Below are 20,205 nucleotides of genomic sequence, written 5' to 3'. Positions count from 1 at the left end.
CAACCAGTTATAATAGAATTAAGTGCACAGTAAATATTCATTTCACTTATGGGTGTGCAAATTTGAAGGAGTCTGAGAGTAAAGGGCATGCAGAGGCTTTTTATTTTTTGTGCCTTTAGCCTCTAGCTGTCTGGAAGTCAACATTCATCTCTTTCATGGACTACTGCAGTGTGTTAAGCTGTGCCAAATGTTTTGTTGCCTTCAGACCAGCTATATTCTACTTCCTTCCCATCCTTTTTTGATGGGTAACTTTGAATAGATCTCTTTTTGTCCATATAAACTTTTAGTCCAAGATCTTTGTCATAGCTTACACCACTTTGAAATGCAGACCTTTTGCTACTCGAAGGAAAAATACGTAACTGCTTATGCTGACTCATTTGTTATTCAGCTAAAGAAGGTAATGGCAGCAAACCTCCAGAGAAGCAAATTTCCTGACATAGAAATACAGTGTACTCACCATGACCCTGATTTTTTAAAAAATTGCTTTGAGAGGGGCTCAATCAGTTAAGCATCTATCTTTTGCTTCGGTCATGATCCCAGAGTCCTAGGATCAAGCGCCATGACAGGTTACCTGCTTAGCGGGGAGCCTGCTTCTCTCTCCCCTGCAGCCTGCCACTCACTCTTCTTTTGCTCGCTCGCTCGCTCTCTCTATCAAGAATAAATCTTTTTTTAAAAAAATCATTTTGAGAATATGAGTATGTCTGTGCCTGAAAGAAAGACTGAAAAGCAATTCAATAAAATATTAATAGATGTTTCTTTTGATGGTGAATAATGAGTGACCTTATTTTTCTTCTTTACAATTTTTAGTGTTTTCTAAGTTTTTCTACTATTTGTGTAATCAGAAAATAAACTTTTAAAAAGTATTTTGGGATAAAACTTATTTTTTACCTATTAGGTTTCCAGCAAGTACTCTGGGTCTTTAATAGCTTCTGTAAAGCAAAGAAATCATTGTTATATTTAGACTGCTACCTTGGGCTTCTAGCGAATGTATTTCTTTCTCACGGAAATGTTTTTAATAGTAGCTTTACAGTCCAAGGACATTTGCTCCTCCTGCAAGGATGGAGTGGTGGAAGTGCTTGACTATGACGCCCCCTGCCGACCCTAACATCCTTGACTAAACAGAGGGATTGGATGTTTAAGCTTTTGCCTTGGCTGGGGTCCTAGCCTCATAAAAATAAAGTCTAACTGGTTTGTCTTACAACTTAAATCATTAAATGTATCTTGAGCTGTTTAAAATGCAAATTGTGAGTCATCCAGAGAAACGTCTAATAACCTTCCTAGTCACATCTGAATTCCTCACCTAAACGCTGTATTTGTGAAACCTAGTACATAGAAAATAATGTATTTCCCTATCCATTAATTCAGTGTTGATTCATTCTTTTCAGATTTGGAAATAGTGGGATTTATTGATATAGCTGATATTTCAAGTCCCCCGGTTCTATCCAGACATCTGGTCCTACCAATAGCACTTAACAAAGGTGAGTTCTCTTCCTATTCTGATCATACAGATGAAGCATTTTATGATCTAAAGCTATTCTTAAATGTATATAGTTGATAGTAGGATAGCCCATTTTGCAGAATTAGGGGAAAGGAATAGTTACTGGATTTGAATTTTTGAAATGGAATGTTTCCTAATAATACTGCAAGACCATTTCTGTGATTTTAATTTCAGCACCAGAAAAGAAACCCTTTAGCTGTCAACCCCTAGCTTTCCATCTCCCTCAGCCCCAGGTAACCGCTAAATGTTTTTCTGTTTTTATAGGTTTACCTATTTGGGATGTTTCATTTAAAAGGAATTCATATAATATGTGAAAACTGAATTTTATATGGACATAGGAAAATGAGAAAAGGAGTTTCTCTTTCTTGTTACAATATTTCTTTGTAACTGAATACCCTCCTTCCAAGGCTAGAAACAACCAGCTAATCTTATTCTGATCTTTTCACAGAAGGTGATGAGGTGGGTACTGGCATAACTGATGACAACGAAGATGAAAATTCAGCCAATCAAATTGCGGGCAAAATACCCAACTTCTGTGTCCTGCTCCATGGCAGCCTGAAAGTAGAAGGAATGGTGGCAATAGTTCAGTTAGGGTAAGGAACTTTGTTTACCTTTGGTTGAATGAGGGAGAATCAATTTACAGAGTGAAATATTTCCCAGATTTTTCCTTATCACCTTTTTCTTCCCCCTGCCATACTTTCCCCACCTACCATCACCTCCTAAACTTGTACTTATCCCCTAGAATAAGTACAGAATGAGCCTTTTAATTAAATTGCTTTTATATTATATCCTTTTGTAGTATATCTTTTTATATTACATTCTTTTATATCATATCCTATAGTTTTCCTCTTTTCTATCTGGGAAATCTGGATTCAGTTATAACAGTTCTGCTACTTGCTCAGGGATCTTCAGCAATATTCACAGGCTCCTCAGCTATAAGATGAGGAGGTAGAACTAAGTGAAAAAGGATATCAAGAATATGGATTGAAAATTTTACCATGTGCCAGGCGCTCCTCCAGTCACTTTATGTATATTAATTTTATGTAACCTCTCACAACACTATACAGAGGATGTCATTGTTTTCCCTATTGTATAGATGAGAAACTGAGGCTTAGGGAGATCAGGGAACTTGCTCAAGGTCACACAGCTTATAAACGAAAGAGCCAGGGTCCTTATCCTTGCATTCTGACTCCAGACCCCATATTCATAACCACTGTGCTGTAACCCTTCCCTGTGGGGAACACCTCTCTAGCTTTTACATTTGCTACAGTCTTGAAATTTGCAAAACCATCTGCTTCCCTTTCTGTAATACCTATTGTTAGGAAAGAAGAGGTGACTGATCATCTTCTGGCCATCACCTGGGGTTGACTGGTATAGAAGTTGAAGAGGTTAGGAGTACTCAGGTGAAGCTCCATTTCTACTTGAGTTAAAATTACCTGGTTCAAAAAGAAGAATGCAATTCTTATTAGGTATTATTTTGCTGTATTTCTTGATACCCAAGCTGCTTATACTGACTAGCTCTGAATATGAGAGTTCCTTAGGGCCTTTTGAGAAGCAGGAACAGAGCTGGGTGATGGCTTGTGCCCTTTGTTAGAAATCCTGCTCTGTGTTGGTGCTGCTGTGAATGACTCAGGGAGGCAGCTGAAACATGGGTTGCATCCCTTTGTCCTCCCCACCTCTGTAGCTATTTGTTGCCCTTGTGATTTTTTTCTTTCCTAAGATTGCTTTTGATTTCTATATCTACCTAATTGAATAATAATACATTTCCCAAAGGAATGGCAATATCAGAGGACAGCAGGATGCATTTTCAGTTTTAGGATTTGGCTTTAGTAAAAAAGCCTAATTTCAAAGCTGAAGACCCATGTCTTTTCAAGAGAAAAACACTGGCTAGACTTATATAATTTCATAATCCCAGGCTTGACATTCTTCTGATCTTCCATCTTCTCTCCATCTAGTCCTGAATGGCATGGAATGCTCTACTCCCAAGCTGACAGCAAGAAGAAATCAAACCTCATGATGTCTCTCTTTGAGCCTGGCCCAGAACCTCTCCCATGGCTAGGGAAAATGGCACAGTTGGGTCCTATTTCAGGTATAACCCAGATCAGATTTTACTTATCTTGACTTTGTTTTCTCTCTGCTATTCTGAATGGCTCTGACTGCAGTCAGAGAGCTGTGTGATCTCCCTGCCGCATGTGCTGTGGTCTCTAATGCGGATATGTGCATGGAAAACCCCAGCAGAGTGTGATGTTTGAACTTTCAACTTTACGTCAAGGGAAACTGACATTTAGGTTGCTTTAAGTAAACATAAGTGCTCTGACTGCTTAGAGTGAAAAGCTACTGTCCATAAACATTTTTTTCTTCAGTACACTGTTTTCAACTCAGTAACCCCAGTCATTTGTGGATAATTTAATCCCCTTCCTTCTTGAAAATGTTTTCCCTTAGATTTCCTAATACTGCATTCTTCTGATACTTGTTTCTTTAGCAGCTTTGCCTTATCTTGTTGTCTTGTCTTCCTCTTGCCTCATGATTTTCAGGATGTTTTCCTTTGCCTTCTTCTCTTGGATTATTATTCTCTCTTGATTATTCCATCAGCCATTATAGCTTCAGACTCCCCTAGATGTATAACTCTGGTCCTACTTGATCTCTCCCTGAAACTTACATATCATATTTCCAATTCCTAGTTAGACCTCTCCACCTGGATATTCTGCCATATACCAAGCAGCTCAGCATGTTTGTTAGAGAAAGCATCGTCTCTTAACCCTTCCCTCCTAAGCTGTTCCTTTATATGATTTTCCCGCTCCTGATTGAGGCCTACGTATTCCTAAGTACTCAGGCTCCAACTGTAGAGTCATTCTGGACTCATTTGGGCCCATTTCAATTTCAGAACATCTACTGAACAAACTTATAGGGGGTAAAAGACTTGTACGAGATCAGGGTTGGCCTGGATGATCGACTGTGTAGAGGACGCAGGAAAAACTTCACAGAGGAGGGACACCCAAACTGAGGTTTGAAGAAAAAGATTTGCTGAGCTAATGAAGGAAGAAGAGGCATTCTGGACAAGGGGATCACCTATAGAAAAGCAAAGCTAGAACACAAAGCATGAGGGTGGGGCGGGGAGGGCCCAGTGGTGGGTTAGAAGTTGGCAGTGGCTGGAATAGGGCAGACCTCCTCTGAAATGTGAAGAGCTGAGACTATTCTGCAGATACTGGGAAGCCACTGAAGGGGAGGCATATGAGAAGTGGAGATACCAGTTAGGAGACTTTTTTTTCTGGGTACTGGTGCTCCCCGGAGATACGTAGTATGGCTGAAATTCAAGTGAGAGCTAATAAATTTGCATTTAGAAAGATAATTCTAGGGATATCTGGGTGGCTCAGTCAGTTAAGCATCTGACTTTGTTTTGGTTTCAGCTCAGGTCATGACCTCAGGCCCCACATTAGGGTCTGTGCTCAGTGGGGACTCTGCTTGAGATTTTCTTTCCCTCTCCCCCTGCCCTGCTCAGGCACGTGTGCTCTCTCTCTCTTTCTTTCTCTCAAATAAGTAAATAAATAAAATCTTCAAAAAAGAAAGATAGAAAGATAATTCTGTAGAGTGTGGATTTGGAAAGGTAAGAGCATCCAGCAGTTACAAGTCTGCTGTGACAGTCCTGGAGATGTAAGGATGAGAGCCAGAACAGGGGCAGTGGCTGGGAACAGGGAGGATAGGGATCCATGCAAAAGATACTCAGGAGGCAGAATCAGCTTTGCTCATTTTGCCTGTGAGATTTAGGTAGAGGAGGCTAGAGACAATTCGTGCAAGAGTTCCTGAAAGAGGATAGAGTTGAATATATAATTTTTAGTTATAAGCATAGTTAAAATCGTGAGAATTAGGACAATTGCTTAGGGCAGTGGTTCACACATTTGAGTTTTTGTGTACAAAACTAAACAAAAAACAAACAACCCAGAACTTGTTTAAAAATTGTTTCCTAGGCCCCATTTATGGAGATTCTAATTCATTCGGTCTGGATTCCAGCCCAAAAAACTTGCAGTTTTAGTGTTATCCAAGTGATTACAATCCAGGTAATCCATAACCACACTTTAAGAAGCCCTTGTCTCAGGAAAATATGTAATTAAGGCAAAAAGAGAGCCAAGAACCAAACCCCTAGAAAAGATTAACTATGGGGTCAGTGGAAATAAAGGAAAATGAGAAGGAATAAGTAGAAGGAAAAGTGGAAGAAGGTGATGTCACAGAAGCCAAGAAAATAAAGAGACGAAAGAAGAAAGTAGTGTCTCATACACGTGTACAATACATAGCCTGCTTACCCTGTCTTAAACAAGGTACATTTATGTTAGTTAGGCTTGAAGGATGCCTTTGCCACTGAAGCCTAGAAAAGATTTTGATTGAATATTGACCCTAGAAGCTAGGCAGTAAGGCTTTTCAGTAAAGGGTCAGATAGTAAATATGCTAGACTTTGCAGACCATATGATCTCTGTCATGACTACTGAATTTTGCATAGTATAGCACAATACATATTGTGCTATAATACATATACATATATACATATATACAATACATATTGCATATTATTGCACAATACAATATTGTAGCACAATACATAAATGAATAGGAATGACCTATTCCAATAAAATAATCATATGGACAACAGAATTTGAATTTCACATAATTTTCATGTGTCATGAAATATTTTTATTTTCCCCCATCTATGTAATGTAAAAACCATTTTTTTAAAAAGATTTATTTATTTATTTATTTGACAGAGAGATCACAAGTAGACAGAGAGGCAGGCAGAGAGAGAGAGAGAAGCAGGCTCCCTGCTGAGCAGAGAGCCCAACATGGGACTCGATCCCAGGACCCCGAGATCATGACCTGAACCGAAGGCAGCGGCTTAACCCACTGAGCCACCCAGGCGCCCCGTAAAAACCATTTTTAACTCAAAACCAGGCAGTTGGCCAGCTCTTGAGCTAGGATGCAGGGTCTGGGGTTTTAAAGTTCACACAGGAGAAGAGATACAACTTTGTTTCCAAACCAGACAACTGAAATCTCTGAGTAAAGCTAGGAATGTGGAAGGTCTAGCCCCTCAGTGAAAGGACAACAAGAAAAATTCTACCCATTGTTTTTACCTACTTTTCCAGATGTTTAAAAAAAAAAAATTAACATAATTAGCATACAGTGTTAGTTTCAGGTATACAGTATAATGATTCAACAATTCTGTGCATTACTCAGTGCTCATCATGATAAGTGTACTCTGATCCCCTTCATTTCATCCTTCCCCCACACACCTCCCATCTGGCAACCACCAGTTCTGTTTAAGGTCTGGGTTTTTGTTTGTTTGTTTTTTAATTATTTGACACAGAAGAGAGACAATGAGAGAGAGAGCACAAGCAGGGGGAGCTGCAGGCAGGCATGTGGGCAGAGGGGGAGGGAGAAGCAGGCTCCCTGCCAAGCCAGGGTTCTGATGGGGGCTTGATCCCAGGACTCTGGGATCTTGACCTGAGCTGAAGGCAGCTGTTTAACCGACTGAGCCATCCAGGTCCCCTAAGGTCTGGGTTGATTTTTGTTTTTTTGTTTTTGTTTTTGTCTCTTTATTTGTTTTGTTTCTGAAATTACACATATGAGTGAAATCATGTCAGGTCTTTCTCTGATTTATTTCACTTAGCATTATGCCCTCTAGATCCATCCATATTGTTACAAATGGCAAGATTTCCTTCTTTTTTATGGCTGAATAATACTCTGTGTGTGTGTGTGTGTGTGTGTGTTCCACATATTCTTTATCCATCTATCTATAGACAGATACGTAGAGGTTGCCTTCATATCTTGGCTGTTGTAAATAACGCTACAGTAAACATAGGGGTGCATATATCTTTTTGAATTTGTGTTTTCATTTTCTTTGGGTAAATACTCAGTAGTGGAATTAATGAACCATGTAGTTCTGTTTTTGATTTTTTGATCGTGTTCCACAGCAACTGCACTCATTTGTATTGTCACCAGCATGGCCCAAGGGTTTCATTTTTTCCACATCCTGGTCAACACTTGCTTTTTGTTTTGTTTTGTTTTTTAAGATTTATTTATTTATTTCAGAGAGAGAGTATACATGTGGAGGTAGGGGCAGAGGGAGAGAATCTTTCAAGCAGACTCCTCTCAGAGTGGGGGAGCCTGATCCAGGGCTTGATCCCATGACCCATGATGTGACTGACCTGAGCTGAAACCAAGAGTCTGATGCTTAACTAGCTGAGCCACTCAAATGCCCCTATTTTTTGTGTTTTTTTTATTTTAGTCATTCTGACAGGTATAAGGTGGTATCTCATTATGGTTTTGATTTGTATTTCCCTGATGATCACTGATGTTGAGCATCTTTTCATGTGTCTGTTGGCCATTTGTATGTCTTCTTTGGATATGTCTGTTCAGCTCCTCTGCCTATTTTTTAATTGTATTATCTGTTCTTCTGATATTGAATTGTATAAGTTCTTGGTATATTTTGTTATTGACCCCTTATTGGATATAATCAATTACAGATATCTTCTTCCATTCAGTAGGTTGCCTTTTTGTTGTGTTGATGGTTTTCTTCGCTGTGCAAAAAGCTTTTTATTTTGGTATACTCCCAACAGCTTTATTTTGCTTGCATTTCCCTTGCCTGAGGAGACATACCTAGAAAAATGTTTCCACGGCCAATGTCAAAGAACTTGTTTTTATTTATTTTTAGTTAAAACAAGGCAAGCAAAATGGTGCGGTTGTTTATACCTATCCCTCCTATTTCTCATTCTGTTCTTAGTAACAGCTACTTACAACTTCTAATTTTAAGAGGGTTTGGGGGGGTTGGTATTTACATTTCTAAATAATATAAGTATGTATTTCATGACTTTTTTTCTTTTCATTTCAAATGTCATTTTGACTTTTTAAGGTTGAGTGCTTAGCTCTCTTACCGCCACTGTCCCAACCCACCCACCCAGGAAGAACATTTTTCCCTTCCTCTATCCTTCCAGTGGGATTATAGTGTTCTTTTTGGGTGAAGTAGTATTCTGTCCTTGTTAGATGATGTGAATGTTATTTATGACTAAATGACTAAGCCGTGTGGTACACTGAGTTACATTTTGTTTTGGAGCTCTTTGTTCTCTGCACCAGTTTTTTTTTTAAAGGTACTTTTTTCTTTTTTGTAGCAGGCAAGATAAATGTGCAGTTGATCCTTGAATAATGTGGGGGCTATGACTTTTAACTACCCCAGACTTCACTAGTAAGAGCCTACTGTTGACCAGAATCCTTACCAATAACATAAACAGTTGATGAACATGTACTTTTTATGTTTGTGTATATATATATATATGTATTTATATATACATATATATGTATATATTAGTGTGTGTATATATGTATGTATTGTATACTGCATTCTTACAATAAAGAAAGCTAGAGAAAAGAAACTGTTATTTTAAAAACCCTGAGGAGGAGAAAATAGATTTACGGTACTTGTATCTTTAGGAAAAATTCTATGTGTAAGTGGACCTATACGCTTCATACCCATGTTGTTCAAAGGTCAGCTGTCTTCTAACTTCCTTTAAAGGAAGGCTCTTGGAAAGACACTGAGGTTCCTCAGAGACTCTGGGAAAGAGCTGGGCAGGCAGGCTGTGTGTGGGGGCGGCGAGCAGCAGCAGATGAAGACAGCCAGCCCTCCCTTTGGGCTGTCTCATGGCCTTCCCCTCTCCTTGCTTTACTTTGCTCTTTTCTGTGTACTTACTGTTAATTCCTAAGTAAAATACATTCTTCAGGTATTTTTGTCCGTTTTCTTTTTTTTTCCCCTTAGAATCCTTTCCCTTCTGCTTGTTTCGTAAGTGGACTATTTGTTCTCTGTGCCTGCTGGGTAGCTGTCAGCCTTCCCTGCCTGTCTCTCCTGAGGCTCCCCTGTTTCGTGACTCCTCCTGAGAAAAGGCTACATGGGAAGTAGAGGTTTGAAGTCTTGCATCTTTGGAAATGTCTATGTTTCATCCCTTACACTCAGTTGTTGATTCTGTTGGATACTGAGTGCTGATTGGAATGACTTTACCTTAGAGTTTTGATGCATAGCTCCGTTTTTCTTTTCTGGCTTCCTGTGTTGCTCCTGAGAGTCTAGTGCAATGCTGTCAGGGCTTTGACCCAGATCTCTTTTTCCTCTGCACTACTGGAGGTGCTTCTTTGTATCCCTTGTGTTCTGGGTTTTCAGAATCATGTCCTTACTTGTTAGTTTCTTCATTCATTGTGCTGGGCATTCAGTGGGCCCTTCCATCTGGCAAGTCTGTTCTTTAGTCCTGGGAACATGAATCATGTGTTTGATTTCCCCCTCTCTGTATCCTCTCTTCTCCCTTTTCTAGAACATCTGTTGATGATTTTTATATAATTTTCTTATCTTCCACCCATTTTTCCATTGTTTTCTAATTTCTCTAAGGTATCTTCAGCTTTACCTTGCAGCTGGTTGTTTTTTTTTTTTTTTTTTTTTTCTGCTGCCATATTTCTTATGTCTAAGAGTTCGCTGTTCTTTTTTCATAGATGCAGTATTTTTTGTCTGTCAAACCAGTCACCACATATAGGCTTCAAATAATTAGAGACTGTACAAGATAGACTGTGGTTAGATATTGCAATGTTTGATACTGATACTGAGTGCTACAGTAGAAAAGGTTCTAGAGAAAGTGCTGTGTGCCAGAACACTTGGGACAACTTTGTGGAGAAGGAGGGATAAGATCTGGACCTGGAATATAAGTAAGTTTGGATGTATGAGGAATGGTGAGGTTGAGTGGTAGAAAAAGTGTTACCTTTGCAAGCAGGCCCAACTGAGTAACTGAAGCCTGTGAAGATCCAACCTCTTTGAGCCTCAGTTCCCTCATCTTTCATGGGACCAATAATATTTCCCCCCCACTAGGGTTGCTGTAAGGAAAGAAGGTATACATTTAACGTGTTTGGAACTTAATAAATATTCTTTATTCTGTAAGTTCCTTGAGTCTAGAAAAAAATCCTCTTCAGCCACACTTCCTAGCAGAGTGCTTGCTACATAGTGGGGACTTAGTATAGCAAGTGAGTAAGGGAATAAATGGATGAGGGAAGGGGAGCACTCCAGTCAGGGGAAATAACCAAAGTAGTGGCAGGCAAGTTAGAAATAAATGTGCTACATGGAAAAAGACTGCTGGGATCCTGGCCTGCCTAAAAGGTCTTATATATATGCAAGTTATTTGTGGAAATATGCCTGGAAAACTCTGCCGATACTTTTTGGAGGGGTTGGGTGGGGGGCACTGACACATAGTGTGGGGCCAGTATAAAACATTTAAATTACCAAATTGGGGTTAGAGAGCTTCTGGCTCAGAGAAACTGGGTTCATTCCAGTTGGAAGTATGAACATTTGGACAAGGGATATAAGCTCCCTGAACTTGGTGGGGAAATGATCCCAGCTCTGTCTACCCCAGAAGGCAGTAGTAATCAGGATAAAATGAGCCAGTAGATATAAGTGGGCTTGTGAGTTTGTGGCAAAGTTTCATTGGCTTGGGAAGCAGGTAGAAAAACAGAAACCTTTATTTATTCACATGGCTAAAAAACCAGCTGAGCTTTAAATGTTTGAAAGCAATAACTAATAAGCCCTGATGACCTAGAGTATATTTCACCAAAAAGTATTTCTTCTCTTGCCCTTTTCCTTAATGTGGCTACCTATAATTTTCCTCTGGAATTTTCTCAGTGCTTAGACCTATGATGTCCAGTCCAGTAGACACTAGATTCCTGAGGCCATTTAAATTGAAATAAGTAAAATTTAAAATTCAGTTCCTCAGTCACTTTAGCCACAAGTCAGTGTTCAGTAGCTGCATGGGCCGGTGGCTACCATTCGATCATTGTAGAAAGTTCTCTTTGAGAGCACTGGGCCAGACTATAAAGAATTATATTATGTGTGTTTATATATTCTTTAAATATGTACTTTAGAATGTATGTATTAGTTTTATTCTCTCTGATCTCAATTGATAAAGCAAATAAGTGAAGGTTGTCTCTTTAAAAACATTAAGCTGGGTTTGTTTTTGGTTTTGGTTTTTTACCTACTTGGGCCTCAGTTGATTGTTTAGTCTCCTACATCAGTGGCATTGTTTGGGAACAGGTTCCCTAACCTGAGGGAAGTGAATGGATTTTCTTAATTAGGGAAGTAACAGGATGAAGAAGATTGAATGATTCAGAGAGCGGCTAGCCTAATTGGAAATGTAATTGATTATGTTTTGCCAGATGTCATTTCAAGATTGTGTTTTCCTTTTAAGATGCTAAAGAAAATCCTTACGGAGAGGATGACAATAAGAGCCCATTTCCCCTGCAGCCCAAAAACAAACGCAGTTATGCTCAGAATGTGACCGTCTGGATCAAACCCAGTGGCCTGCAGGTAACATTACCATTCAAGTTGCTTTCTGCTGGGGACAAGGGGAGGGATTCTGGCAGGCAATTAAGACATCTGATTTGATTTTCCTTTCCTTTGATATTTAGTAATTCACTTACTTCTAATGTTTGTCATTATTTCCAAAAAGGATTTGAGGTGGCCTACAGTAAAACACGTATGCAGCAAAATCACTTCTTACAAAATTTAGAGCAGTACAAAACCTAGAGGAAGAGGGGAGACAGTTGCACCGGGAACTCAAGGCAAAATGATTATATTTGAGCAATTTGGCTCCGAGCTTTCTGCTATCAGGGTCAGAAGAGCAACATGTAGGGTTATATATAACCTTTCTTGTCTGACAGAAGGAAGCATGTCAGTTCTAGAGAGACATACTTTCCTGGCATTGAATTTCATTGTAAAATTTTTGACATGGTGAGGCATTGACAGAACGGGTTTTATCTTTGACAACAGTTTTTTGAGAAGGATATAAAAACTTCATGGGTTTATTTTTCTGTCCCCACAGTAGAACCCAAGCAATGGCAGTACACCTTAATAACAACACTTTTATGGAAAGCTAAGATTACACTATTCTCGAGGTATGCTGCTTTTATGCAAGCTCAGTGATATTTCTCCCTCCCCTGACTTACTGACTTAGGCCACCTGACAGGGGAAATAGCTTCTTGATGGCACGGTTTCTTCTTTGCATAGAGACTGGACACACCCTGTGGTGGCTGTGGGGGAGGGGTTTTGTTGGAAAATCAAGTTCTCTCCTGCCATCCCTGACCCCAGTACTTCCCTGTCAGAAGGAAAGCTGAATTTTTCTCAAATGACTTTTTAAATTTTGTTCTGTTCTGGATGTATTTTTTTTAATTGTGAAAAACACATAGCATCAAAGTCACCATTTCAGCCATTTTAAATTCAGTGGCATTTAGTACAATCAAAATGTTATGCAACCATCATCACTGTGTAGTTCTAGAACATTTTCCTCACCCCAAGAGGAAACCCTATACCTATTAAGCAAGTCACTCTACATTCCTGACTTCCCCGAGTCCTTGGCCACCACTAATCCGCTTTTGGACTCTGGATTCATCCTACTCTAGATATTTCATATAAATAACAGCATGTAACATGTGACTTTTTGTGTTTGGTTTCCTTCACTTAGCATAATGTTTTCAGCATTTGGCCATGTTGTAACATAGATCAGTACTTCCCTCCTTTGGATTTCATTCAGTTGATGAACATTTGGATTGTTTCCACCTTTTGACTACTGTGAATAATACTGCTAAGAACATTTGTCAATTTTTTTCTTTTGTTGCTATGCTGCTGTTGTCATAATTAAGAAGTCACGACCAGTCCAAGGTCATGGAGATTTATGCCCATGTTTTCTTCTAAGAGTTTTGTAGTTTTAGCTCTTGCAGTTAGGTCTCTGAACCATTTTGAGTTGTTTTTTTGTTTTATATGGTGTGAAGTAAGAATCCAGTTTTGTTCTTTGCATGTGGATAGCCAGCTGTCCTGGCACCATTTGTCCAAGAGCCTGTTCCTTCCCCCATTGAATGGTCTTTGCACCCTGGCCAGAAAGCCGCTGGCCATAGATGTATAGGTTTATTGGGTTTATTTTTGTGAGACAAGTTCATTTCTGTTACTAAGGGATTTATCATCATCAAACATTTTGAAGGAGGGAGATGCTTTACTAATGTAAACTACAGTGACATTGACTCAGAGGGATCCTCATCTTGACATTGCACCTCTATTCCCAATTTCTTTCCTCTAAACATCTAGCACCACCCTTTTGTATTCTTTCCCCTTTTACCACAGAACCCTAATGTTGAACTCTTATTACCCTTGACAGACAGATGTACAGAAGATTTTAAGAAATGCAAGGAAACTACCTGAAAAAACACAGACATTCTATAAGGTAAGACTGTCAGAATTACAGTGGGGTGGGGGGAGGGGGGCTGGGATATGTCCCTAAAATAAATGGTTCACAGCAATTAGAGTATGGGGTAAAAGAGTGAACATGGACAGGCATGAGTAATGTTTGGATTGTACCTCAGTGTTTTCATTGTAAAGTCCATAGAAATGATAGGTTCGCTGCTGCCCTAAAAATCCAAGAATTGGAAGTGTTTAAGTGGCCTGATTCTGTACACAAGGGCTCCTCTGTCTTGATGCTGCTCTGAATGGCTGAGAAAAGGAGTCAAAAGAATCTGTGAGTCAAAGCCCTGAGTTCTCCGTACCACTCTCATATGAGTGTCCAGTCTAACCCTGGACAACCAGGGTGACTTCCTGGGATGATGATCTCCCAGAACATTCTTATGCTACCAGAGAAGCTGCTTCCAGGAAGGACTACTAAAATTGTATTTATATGAATTGCAAAAGGATGGCCCTCCAGAATCCTACCTAGCTAATCCAGAGCTATTGGTGGAGGGAATAAATTTATAACCAGTGGGTAGAGTTGGGGGTTCATTTAAGTAAACACCTTGTTTCTTGCCTTTCCATCTGGTGTTTGCTGAAATTAAATTAAGTGGCAGTGTGAGGCATGCTGTGTTGTCAGTTGTAGCCCAGCTACTAATATTTTATGGTGCACATAGCCTTCCTAAGGCTAGCATCTCTTCCGGAGAACAGACGGGCTACTTTGTCTGGGTGTTATCTCATTACCTTTATGTCACTGTTGTCTTCAAACCTAATTATGTGGCAAGCTGGTGACCTCAAGCAGGAGCAACCTTAATCAGAGTTCAGAGAGCTGCTCAGCCAGCCATGCCCTCCCTCCCCTTGAAGCCCATAGTTCACACAGGCCCTTGATGACCCCCCTTGGCAATAGTCCCTTTATCCCCTACAGTCGTCAGCTGTCTATTCAAGAAGGCACACTTGTACTTTGGCCCTCTTCTGAACTTTCCCCCTTGTTAACAGATGATCGTAGAGAGATGGTCAGAAAGCCCACTTCTCTTTTCTGGCTTTACAGAGTCCCACATATCAGATGTGGAAGGGCCTCTGCCGGGCAACTGCGTGAGCCCCCACAGCAGGCATGGAAGAGATCCTCCTTCTCACTCTACAGATGAGAACACTGAGCCTCAGAGAGGCTACACAAGTGGCCTAGTTGCACTGCTAAGTGGTTGATGGGGCTCTTTGTATTTCTCTGCTTCCATGCACTACCCAACCCTTCTTTTGGTGGCAGTCTTTCAGGTCAGACTTCTTGAATCCTCCAGAGCCTCCTCCGAACATGTTCGAGTAACGGGAAAAGTCATCCTCCTGACAGGAGTGAATGAAATGATGTGTGGGAAGTGTCTCACCCTGTTTGGTGTAAGCGCTCACCCACTGTGGTGGGTGAGCCTGTTTCAGTCAGCCAGTCTGATCACCAAGAGGAATCCTCTTGGCAGTCTCTTGTTACTGGCATCTCTGCACAAGCATTTGTTCTGTAAAATGCTCACAAGTTCAGGGATCAAGAAAAATTTATTCTAAGTTGAGCACTTAAAAAGTATGTGACAAGAAAAGTACATTTCAGGAACACTGGTGGGTTTTTTTTGTTTGTTTGTTTTTTATCTTGTTTCAGGAGCTAAACCGTTTACGAAAGGCTGCCCTGGCATTTGGTTTCCTGGACCTGCTTAAAGGAGTGGCTGACATGCTGGAAAGGGAGTGCACGCTGCTGCCCGACACAGCGCACCCAGACGCCGCCTTCCAGCTGACCCACGCTGCCCAGCAACTCAAGCTAGCCAGCACCGGCACGTCTGAGTATGCCGGCTACGAGCACAACATCACACCTTTGCATACAGACTTCTCCGGGAGCAGCACTGAAAGAATGTGAAACTGACTTTGGGAGCCTTCCTGCTTTCTTTCATGACAGGTGAAAAGGATTTAGGGTAAAAACTCCAGTTTGTTCACCTCTGCAAGAGCTCCCCTTCCCCCCAACACTTCCCTGAGGTTGCCTCGGAAGCACCACTTGCTGGGCTGTGCTGCTTGGGCTTTGACCTTGGTTTTCTGGAGCGGAGTCTGTAAGCCCCCAAAAAACCACTGTTGCTCCCACAATGGGCACACCTCCTGAGTAACTTAAAGGACTGATAAATACAGAGCTCTCCCCACTTCCTCCTAATCAGCGGGGGTTCTCGGGCTAGCTAAAGGTACCTCTTCTCCTCTCCAACCATAAGGACATTTTCCAGCTCTGTCCTTGGAATGAGCAGCCCAGCCCAGACTGTCTGGGACTTGCTAAATGTGAGTCCAACACCATTAAGTTTCAGAACTGTCCTTAGAACTTGGGCAAAAACTTGATGGTAACCCTCTGGTGTAGTATGACTTGAGATACAGACTTAAACAGCAGCTATAAATGTATAAAATGATTCCTACTTCAAGTTTTGGTTTGGTTTTGTTTTTTAATGAAAATAAAATACTTGATTTTCTAGAAAATGGATTCATTGGGAAACTAATGGGTCTTTGTCTTTTGGTCTGTCCTATCACCTGGATGTAATTTCACCTTCCTAAGTGGCACAGATTTCTTAAGTCCTGAGAGTTCTTGGGTTCCATATGGACTTATTTCTGACACTGGTTAGGTCTCTGCCTCAGCCAGGTTCTACCCCGGTGGATCTGACTGTTCTCTCATCAGTATGGTATCAATTCATTCACTAGCTTCAGGACCTTAGGCAAGTCAGGTAACTTCTCCAAGCTTTCTGCCATCAGTGCTTTTCAGATTGCTCTGTGGACTCCAGAGGTTAACCCTCCTGCAGGCTTCACCCCAAGCAACCATTTTCACACGCTGAATTTAACATTTCACCACGCAGTGCAGTATAATATTTTGTCTGGACAAATGACTTTATCATTAGCAACCTGAAAACCCAACAGACTAAATGATCTTTAAGCACAAGTTGTTAGGATTTTGACTGTAAATGTTTAATAGAAATACACAATGTTTTGCTTTCTCAGATAGCAATAAAGGAGTTTATAACAATCACTAGGAATACAGGCTTCTGCCACAAAGATGCAGCATATACTGCAAAGCTGATCTGTCCAAATAAAGTCAGGTGAAAGAACAGAAGTTAACACAAACAAGTGTTGACAGAAGTTACAAACATGCAAATATCCTTCAGTGCAATGAACTTATTAAAAAAAAAAAAATCAGCCAGCCTATGCTAATCTGATGTCTTTAGTAGGTCAAACCAAGTTTCCATATCCGGCTCAGAGAAACAGTGTAACTTACGGAGTCCCCTCTCACCCAAGAACAACAGAAATGGCAGAACAGAAAGAGCTACCATGTTCTTAAATTCTTTTATACAAGCATTACTTCTAACACATATTTTATTTGGTGAACCTGGAATGTTTTAGAGGAAAACAATGATATTTTTGACAATGGTCAAACTTGACAATGTCTCTACTTTTCTCAGTTCCTCTATGGGTGGGTTTCCAGCCCGGAAGCTTTTTCAAGATTCTCTAGCCAAAATTCCCACTGTTTTCCCTCTCCAAGAGCTGACCAGTGAAACAACAAGAGAGCAAAGGCAGGCATTTCTGAGGTCGGTTCCACCAGCCATTCTGACAGGTTTACAAGGAAATGGACTTAGCCAGCACAGAAGAAGGAAGAGAGCCGTTTTACGTACGTGCACAGGCTAGGACTGGTCTGCCTGCGCATTTCTTCTGCTTCCTGTTTGCCACAGGCCACCCTTCCGGCAGCTGTCTCACTAACGGTTTGACCCTTCTGACACCTGTAGCCATTTGGGTTTGGAACGCTTATAATCTCACCGTTTTCTAAACTAACGTTTCATCTTTCTCTAGTGTTGAAGATCATTCTGATTTAGCTAGGAATGAAATAAGTGATCATGGTGTTCCAAGGTTCTGCCTCTCGTTTCTCCCACATCATTCTGTGCCGCCTCGGTGTGCACACAGGTAAGCACTGTCATGACAGGTGGTGGTAGAAGCCAAAAGGTGCTCAGAAGTAATGTGTTCTCTAGCCCCACTCAGACTCAAATATTTTATCAGTGCCACCCCTCAGGGACAGAATGTATAAGGTCCTGCCTGAACAGTGCCTTTTTTTTTTCTTTTCTTTCTTTTACCCTCCAAGCAACAGCTGAAATGAACAAAGGCCAGCTGTAAGAATGGCCAGTATCTGGCAGGGTTAGGGCACTGAAGTAGGACCTCTGGCCCGTGTGAAAGCGACTGGACAAGGAGTGCTTGGGGGTAGGGCTGTCTCTTGCTGTCATTAATGGAATATACAAGAACAAACCTGTCCTCAGATATCGGGAATCCATGTCATGCAAGTACTACACTAAGATAATAACGGTAAATTCAGGAATGTTACGGGGGGAAGGGAATATAGCCTCACTGAGAATTTAATCATTTAACTTTAAAAAGCTTTTACATCAATACAAGAAGGTAAAACTGTAAGAATTATAGATTAGGCTCAAACTGGCAAGAAGTCTTCAAGATCTTTTTAGTGGACCTTTTTCTTTTTTTGTCCGAAACGCCGCCTGCGCTGTTTATAAAGGTGACGGAAATTTATGTACAACCCTGAAAAAGAACAAAGCCAATGAGAAAATGGAATCTGTCTCTTTATAACCAGAAGCTCTTGGGACAGGGACAATTTCTAGATGGCTGCTTGTCCTGCCCCATGGCACGGTGCTTAATGCAGGGTGCTCGGGAATTACAAGTCTGGCCAAGTTCTCAACAGTGCATTAGAGACCACTCTTTTTTCCCAGTGGGTTTACTGTTTTATTTTCTCCCATATTCTAATATGAAAATTTTCAAACCTATAAAAAGTAAAATATTGTTCAGTGAACCAACACTTAGATCTAAACTTAAACTTTTTCTTATATTCACTTTGTCACCTGCTCATTCCCATCTGATTTTTGATGTATTTCACTAAGTTGCAGGAATCCATACTCTTCACCCCTAAACATTTCATTAATTAGAGTTCAGTTTTCCTTCATTCTTTCAAGGTAAGATTTATATAAAATGAAATCCATAAATCTGAAGTATAAAAACAACCCACAATTTTTAATTCAAGGCTACACAATAACATGCATTAAGCAATAGTCTAAAAGGTATGAAACTCTTTTCTGGGAAGTAAATCAGAAAATGCAGGATTTCACAGGGAGAGGGTCATGAGGCAGCCATCTCCCTGGACTCCCAGCATGCTACTGTCGTGCCCCAAGTGCCCATTTGGGCCACCACCCAAAAGCTGTTGCTTTCCTGTGTCTGTTTCCTGCAGCCCTTCCCCAAGGGGGCCTCCTGGAATTGCCCCAGTGACTGCTAGTAAAGCTTTGCCTGAAGTGCGAAAAAAAAAAAAAGATAAAGAAAATGCAGGATTTCAGTGTCAGAAAAATCTTCCAATCCTGCTTGACCACTAACTAGTTCTGTGGCTTAGCCTCTTTCTGTTTCCTCATTGTACAAGAGGGTTAAAAACACCAATTTTACAGACTTAGTATGGGAGAATATATGTTTACAAAAGCACTCTGATCTATATGCAAACATAACTGAGTGTAGTACTGCTTCTAAATTACATAAATTTAAGATCTATTTCTAAAGAATAAGAACAACTACATTGTGGGCAAACTAGGCAGGAGTATAAAACCTTGTAAATTAGAGTGTACGAAAACAAAGCAAAGCTGGTAGGGTTAATGCACATTAAAATGCTTCTACCCTTCTAGCTTTTCGGGTAAGATATTTTAAGTGTCTTTCCAATACTTAGTCCTCTCTTAACATATTCAGTATGCACACCTCATGGAGCCTGGCTACAGTAACACTAGATTTATCCAGTAATAGAAGTAAAGAATTCTCATAATGAGTCCATTTTCCAAACTGAAGCATACTCCCTTCAAGGGCCAAACATTTTCACATATTTTGGTTAGAAATCTTTCTGAAATAGAAAAGGAGAAACTGAATAAAATTTAACCTTTGACCAAAAAGTAACTTTGGGCAAATCATCTATACCCATAATGTATAATATTTAATTGTGTTTCTGCCATGTGCTGGTTCCCTGAGGGGCTCCTAAGGGTGCAGGGCTCTTGTCCCCCCATGCTAAATGAACCAAGCTTTCTAGCTTCTTGGATTTACTTTTTGTAGTCTTCCTCTCACTGGGGCAGCTAGCCTCCCAGATGGTCCCCAGTGATCCTACCTCTTGGTATCTCATGCCCTTCTGTATTCCCTCCCATACTATAACAGGTTGGTCTGTATAACCAACAGAATACAGCAAAAGTGGTGGTATGTCACCTCTGAGATTACAGGTGACAAAAAAGCAGGGCAGACATGATACAGGTACGAGTCCTATCTACCAGTGGTAATCATATTACAGTATATAAGTGAATCAAATCAACATGGTGTACCCCTTAAATTTATACAATGTTATATGTCATATTTCTTTAAAAAATAGATGCTT

At 40.4% G+C, this 20,205-nt stretch overlaps 2 protein-coding genes across 12 annotated transcripts in view; one reads left to right on the top strand and one right to left on the bottom strand.

Annotated features, from left to right (window-relative positions):
• INTS14 (integrator complex subunit 14) overlaps window positions 1–16,195 on the top strand; it is a 30,013-nt gene extending 13,818 nt beyond the window's left edge. For 7 of the 11 annotated variants that reach the window (XM_004758663.3, XM_004758660.3, XM_004758661.3 and 4 more), the window contains 6 exons: window positions 1,386–1,478; window positions 1,947–2,091; window positions 3,454–3,587; window positions 11,746–11,864; window positions 13,705–13,770; window positions 15,403–16,195. In XM_004758663.3, coding sequence (XP_004758720.1) covers window positions 1,386–1,478; window positions 1,947–2,091; window positions 3,454–3,587; window positions 11,746–11,864; window positions 13,705–13,770; window positions 15,403–15,654 — 809 coding nt within the window. In that variant the 3' untranslated portion in view covers window positions 15,655–16,195. Of the gene's footprint in view, window positions 1–1,385; window positions 1,479–1,946; window positions 2,092–2,820; window positions 2,902–3,453; window positions 3,588–11,713; window positions 11,865–13,704; window positions 13,771–14,814 lie in introns of those variants that run through there. The other 4 variants (XR_006602793.1, XR_006602794.1, XM_045067577.1 and 1 more) reach the window with 4 other exon arrangements.
• A 513-nt stretch (window positions 16,196–16,708) lies between these two features.
• Window positions 16,709–20,205, bottom strand: part of HACD3 (3-hydroxyacyl-CoA dehydratase 3) — a 39,330-nt gene continuing 35,833 nt past the window's right edge. The window contains exon 11 of the mRNA XM_004758657.3: window positions 16,709–18,338. Within this exon, the coding sequence (XP_004758714.1) occupies window positions 18,262–18,338 (77 nt within the window). The 3' untranslated portion in view covers window positions 16,709–18,261. The remainder of the gene's footprint in view (window positions 18,339–20,205) is intronic.

The sequence above is a fragment of the Mustela putorius genome, unplaced genomic scaffold, assembly GCF_011764305.1.
Source record: "Mustela putorius furo isolate JIRA1106 unplaced genomic scaffold, ASM1176430v1.1 tig00003896_pilon_pilon_pilon, whole genome shotgun sequence".
NCBI classification, from domain to species: Eukaryota; Metazoa; Chordata; class Mammalia; order Carnivora; family Mustelidae; genus Mustela; species Mustela putorius.
This window is presented reverse-complemented; position numbering and strand designations above follow the sequence as displayed.